General features: G+C 40.0%; 1 protein-coding gene across 1 annotated transcript; it reads left to right on the top strand.

The window, feature by feature from the left end:
• On the top strand, positions 1-2464 carry LOC116209527 (L-type lectin-domain containing receptor kinase IV.1-like). The gene is made up of 2 exons (XM_031543183.1): positions 1-935; positions 1107-2464. Exons 1-2 carry the CDS (start codon positions 176-178, stop codon positions 2222-2224), a joined length of 1878 nt encoding a protein of 625 aa, XP_031399043.1. The 5' UTR covers positions 1-175; the 3' UTR covers positions 2225-2464.
• The last annotated feature ends 3568 nt before the right edge of the window (positions 2465-6032 follow it).

Here is a 6032-nt window from a genome sequence, read left to right as displayed (position 1 = left end):
GTCATCTGTCATCTCTAACAAATAATAGAGTCTTCCGTCTTATTGATACATCTAAGTCGTTAAAAAGTCATAAATATTTGCTGTTACATATAAAGATTCTAAATATAGATTTATTTATGTAGGCTAAAGAGACTTGTTTCGAAATAAAACCGTCTTATCTGCAACCTAAAGAGACATGGATTTTGTTGCACTGGCCACAATTTCTGAGTTCCTTCTCATGTTGGTCTTTCCCCAAGCAGGAGCAGGAGCAGGGTCAGATCAAGGGATCGGGTTCACTTTCAACGGTTTCCGATCGGTTAAGTTGGAGCTGGATGGGTTTGCAGAATTCACCAACAATGGCCTCCTCAGGCTGACAAACGAAACAAGGGAGATGATGGCCCATGCGTTTTATCCCGACCCAGTGCCCTTCAAGAACTCAAGTGAGGGCTCTGTCTTCTCCTTCTCCACCACGTTCGTGTTTGCAATCATCTCCAAGGACCCAGCTGTGGGTGGACCGGGGATTGCCTTCGTGGCCGCCCCCCAAAGGGGCCTTCCCGGCGCATTTCCAAACATGTACCTTGGACTCTTTAATAAGACAAATAACGGGGACCCCACTAATCACGTATTTGCCATTGAGCTTGACGCGGTGCAGACTGCTGATTTTAAGGACATCGATAATAATCATCTCGGGATTGACATCAACGGGCTGGTCTCAGCCGTATCTGCTTCGGCAGGGTACTATCCTGATGGTGGTGCTGGAAAATTTGAGAACCTGACCCTGGTCAGCGGCCGACCTATGCAAGTCTGGGTGGACTATGATGGGATCAAGAAGAGAATCGAGGTAACTTTAGCACCCTTCAAGGCTGTGAGACCAAGCACTCCACTCCTCTCCCTGTCGCTTGATCTCTCGACAATCGTCAAGGAGACCATGTTTGTTGGGTTCTCATCCTCGACAGGTTCATACTCAACCTCCCAGAGTTACATTCTCGGCTGGAGTTTCCAGATGAATGGACAGGTACAGGGGCTTGAGCTGTCAAAGCTTCCTAACCTTCCCCGACTAGGAAAGAAGCCAATTTCTAAGCTGCTAACAATCGGAGTGCCTTCAATATGCTTATTTTCTGTCTCAGTGTTAATCTTGGGATTGTTCTATTACGTTAGAAGAAAGAGGAAGTATGCAGAGGTTCTCGAAGACTGGGAGTTATGTTATGGGCCGCATCGGTTCAAGTACAAGGATCTCTATATCGCCACGAGGGGATTCCGGGACCAGGAGCTGTTGGGGACTGGTGGTTTTGGGAGTGTCTACAGAGGGATACTACCCACTTCAAAGTTTGAGATCGCTGTGAAGAGGATCTCTCATAATTCCAAGCAAGGGATCCGGGAATTTGTGGCAGAGATCGTTAGCATCGGCCGGCTCCGGCACCGCAACCTAGTCACACTCCTTGGGTACTGCCGGAGGAAGGGCGAGCTCCTTTTGGTGTACGATTATATGCCGAATGGGAGTCTCGACAAGTACCTCTTCAACCAACCCAAAGTCACTCTCAATTGGACCCAAAGGTTTAGGGTCATAAGGGGTGTGGCCTCAGGGCTCTTGTACCTCCATGAAGGGTGGGACCGGGTTGTGATTCACCGAGATATTAAGTCGAGTAACGTCCTTCTCGATGCCGAATTGAATGGGAGATTAGGAGATTTCGGGCTTGCAAGGCTGTATGACCACGGCACCTATCCACAGACCACCCACGTGGCAGGGACTTTCGGGTACCTTGCTCCGGAGCATACCAGGACAGGCAGGGCCACGAAGGCTACAGATGTCTTTGCATTCGGGGCTTTCCTGCTTGAGGTGGCAACTGGAAGGAGGCCGATCGAGGCACGAGGAACTGAGGATCTGATATTGGTTGACTGGGTCTTCTACTGCTGGAGCAGAGGAGGGGAGATTCTTGAGGCAAGGGACCCAAACCTGAGTGAAGAGTTCGTGGCCGAGGAAGTTGAGCTGGTGCTGAAGCTGGGCCTGGTGTGCTCGCACCCAGAGCCTGGGGCGAGGCCAACTATGCGGCAAGTAGTGCAATACTTGGAAGGAGACGCGCCAATACAGCACTTATCCTCTTCCCTTGACACCTATTCGAGTGGATTAAGGATCAAACTTGGAGAGGGATTTGATGATTTTGCTATGCCGCACCCTTCCTCAATGGACAATGGATTCTCGACCTCGTCCACTGTGGCAGACTCACTTCTGTCAGGTGGAAGATGATTAATATATCTCCCACTGCGGTTTCGCGTTGGAATTGTCTGTACTAAATACTTCCTGTGTGCCACTCTGAAATTCACAGGGTTTTACTATGTGTCATGTATCATAGGATAGTTTTCCTTTGGAATCTATGCATTATGCCTTGGAACCACCAAGGTGGTAGCCCAGTGGAACGGGCTTTGTCTTCCAAAGGGAAGGTCAAGGGGTCGAATCTCAACTTAAACACGAAAGCGTTTGCGTTAATAGACCTTTGTCCTATATCTTATGGAAGCTCTTCTGATCGACTGTGCGCTTTGATGGGGTCGGGATGACTTAGGTAGCATGATGTCTCACCGAGCCCTTTACCCAATCAAGTGAATGGAACATTCCATGGCGGCTAAGCAGCTTATCTAGTCTCCGCAGAGGGGGTTGCTACGTTAGTCTCCCTCTCTCAGCCTTTTATTTTGCAAAAAAAAAAATGTATTATACCTTGGAAGCATCCATTTATCCCTCGAATCCAGGGACGACAGTAAGCATACAGATAGAAACAATTTCCTCGGGGTTGCATCCTGTGCTCCTAGTCATCGTTCGCTGGTTCATGATATTAAGGGGTTACTCTCAAAGGATTGGGATGTCCAAATTCATAATATATTTCGAGAGGGAAACAATCGTGCGATTTGCTTACTCGACGTTCTATCCTTCGGCCTCTTGATTTGCATTTTCTTTGTTTTATTCCTAATGGTTTTGATTCCGTATTGTTAGGGGATCTTGTAGGGGTTGCTACACCTCGTCTTTGTACTGTTTAGTTGTTTGGGCTTCTACCTCATTTTCCTACCGAAAAAAAAAATCACCATATTCTCTTTCTTCGTGATATTTATCCATGACGTCTGTCAGGTTTTCATGCCCTCCAACTTTCCATCTCCGGGATTGTTATAAAATGGGAGGATTTCAACTTTCCAAAATCACAAAATTGAAAATTGTACAGTAAATTTTTACTCGAATCAAATGCATGAATGTGAATGATACGCTCTACGCTATGCAACCAATAGATGACGGGTTCTTGAAGGTCACTAGTTTGAGCCCATTATCAGGAGTCGGCCCATACTCCAAAGTCCACATATAGTCCTGGAAGATGAATTAATTGTGAGTCACAAGACTCACAACTATCAGCCAAGAAAAAGAGAGTATTAATAAGTGAAAAAAAACTTATTTCATTAAGTCAAGTTTTTTTTACTTACTCAATAAGTGATTTTTGACTTAATGATTAGTAGTTTAGACTCTCATAAATCATATTTGCTTCTTTTTCCCATTCATTTTTTCTCTTCTCACTAACTTTTAAGCACTTATTTGATTAAGTTGAAATAAACACATGCTAAATGTATGTTTATTTGGACTAAAAATTAAGTGCTGAAATTTTAAATACTTAATGGAATTAGTGCTTAATAGAATAAGTCATTTGATTGCAAAATGGTGAATTACTTTTAGCATATTTTATATTATCTATCATTAATGCCCCAAAGCTTTTGCATTTCAACATTTGACCCTAAATATATAATTTTAAAAAAAAATTTAAAATTTAAAATTTTTTAAAAAAGGAACCGATCATTTCGGATCGGAAATGGTGAGGGGGATGGTGGCGGCCACCACACCGGCCACCAGCTTCACAAGCGACGTCGCCGACGCCATTAACGATCGCCAACGACTTCGCTTGGGCTGCAGCGGCCCGCGACAAGCCACCGCGGGCCAGATCTCGTTCCCTGTCTCTCGTCAGAGAGAGAGAAAGAGAGAGAGAGAGAGAGGAAACGAGATATGGGTTGCGGTGGCTCGTCGCCGGCCGTCGCAACCGAGGCGGCGTTGGGGGAGACCACTGATGGTGTTGACGACGTTGCATGGGCTGTAATGGCCAGCGACGAGCCATCGCAGCTGCGATCTCCTTCCCCCCTCTCTCTTCGAAGGGAGGAGATTCGGGAAAATTCCTAGCAATGGTAGCCTCGTCGCCAGCCACCACCCCTCCGCGCTAGGTTGCAGGACCTAGGCGACCTCACCGGAGGGGCGGTGATAGACGATGGGGCCTCTCTCTCTCTCTCTCCCCCTCTCTCTCTCTCTCGTGTGGGAAGGAAATGATGGACTAATCTGCAAACTCGAAAAAGTTTGAGGGCACCGGTGCAATAAATGAAAAAAGCCCCTTCAGTTGTGTGAATTAAGTTACAAATAAGTAGAATTTTTTTACTTAATTGATTTAGTCATCATTCAGAGTACTTTTTACTTAACTTAATCAATTAAGTCATTTTAAGTTGCATTACCAAACAAGCTGAATCTAAGTAAGTGTTGAAAAATTAATTTCAGCGCTTCATTTTGGTTATCGAACAAGCTCTAAATAAAACCAATGCTTATCAACCTAGGTTGGTTCAAGTTGTTTAGCGCTTATTCCCTCTTAAATAAAATCACGAGTTCGAGTTTTGTGAATGAAAAAAATTCACGCAGAGACAATTTTACCACTTATACTTTGTTTGAATAAATTTCATTAGGGGGAATGGAGGGGAAAGGGAAAGAAAAGGAAAAGGAAGGGAAGGGAAGGGAAGGGAGGGGACATAAAATTTTAAACTTGTTTGGATATACTTAGTAAGGGGAAGGGAAGGGAATGGAGGGGAAATTTTAACCTTGTTCAGATATCTATATACATATGAAAGCCGGATACGAGGTTGGCCCGGCTAAATGGCCTTAGAACACTCCGTTTTGAATTTCTTTGTTTTTTGAGTTTTTTAAAATTTTAAATTATATTTTAAAATGAAATTAGCAACAAAATCTTTCGAAATTATTTTCGGTTATAATATTCAATTTAAAAAAGACCGAAAATATCATAAAATCTTTTGGATATTATAGTGATATCTAATGAAGGCAATATGAATTTTTTGAATGGAATTATATTGATTTTTATTTTTTATTTTCGAAATTATTTATTATAAAGACATCTCATCATAAAATTTGATTTCTTGATTTCCTTAATTTCTAATTTTTATTTTTTAAATGAGAGGATTTTATAATATGTATAGATATTATTTAATAATCTTGATTTTTTTAAAAAATAAAAGTTAATATCTCATCACATAAATATTAACATCAAAATAATTATATATCCATACATAATATAAATATATTAATCGATTGCCTCAGAACGCTCGGTTTCTGAGTGGAATTTAATAAAAATATATTAGTTTATATTTTCTTTTTGGATAAATGGTAGAGACTTTCATTAAACAAAATGGATTTACATCAAGTGCCATTTATCCAACAAAACTACCTATTAGTATATATTTTCTGATAGTAATTTTCTATCTCTTTATTCATTTATTTGTTTTTGGAATTATTTTTAATAAAAAATAATTTTTAAAGATATATCATCATAAAATACAATTTCTTGATTTCTTTATTCTTTATAATTTATATAACATAATGTATTTGAAATATATGAGAAGATTGTATTATATGTGTAGACATTATTTAATAATCTTGAATTTTTTAAAATTAAAATTAAAATTTCATCACATCAATATTAACATCAAAATAAGTATATATTAGCATATATATTTTCTAAAAGGATTTTCTAGGTTTTTATTTATTTATTTATTTATATTTTCGGAATTTTTTTATTTTTTTAAGATATCTTATCATAAAATTTGATTTCTCGATTTCTTTAGTTTTTTATAATTTATATAACATAATGTATTTAAAATAAATGAGAAGATTTTATTATGTGTATGTATAGATATTATTTAATAATCTTGAATTTTTTAAAATAAAAATTAATATTTCATCACATCAATATTAACAT

Source organism: Punica granatum, chromosome 5 (genome assembly GCF_007655135.1).
Source record: "Punica granatum isolate Tunisia-2019 chromosome 5, ASM765513v2, whole genome shotgun sequence".
In the NCBI taxonomy this organism is placed as follows: domain Eukaryota; kingdom Viridiplantae; phylum Streptophyta; class Magnoliopsida; order Myrtales; family Lythraceae; genus Punica; species Punica granatum.
The sequence above is the reverse complement of the archived record's forward strand: the minus strand, read 5'-3'. Positions and strand labels throughout refer to the sequence as shown.

What these genes read in the sequence shown, in the direction of transcription:
- LOC116209527 (XM_031543183.1), top strand. Translation starts at nt 176, where the DNA reads ATGGATTTTGTTGCACTGGCCACAATTTCTGAGTTCCTTCTCATGTTG. An exon ending in TGGGTTCTCATCCTCGACAG is followed by an intron (nt 936 to 1,106) that starts GTTCATACTCAA and finishes TTTCTGTCTCAG; the next exon opens with TGTTAATCTTGGGATTGTTC.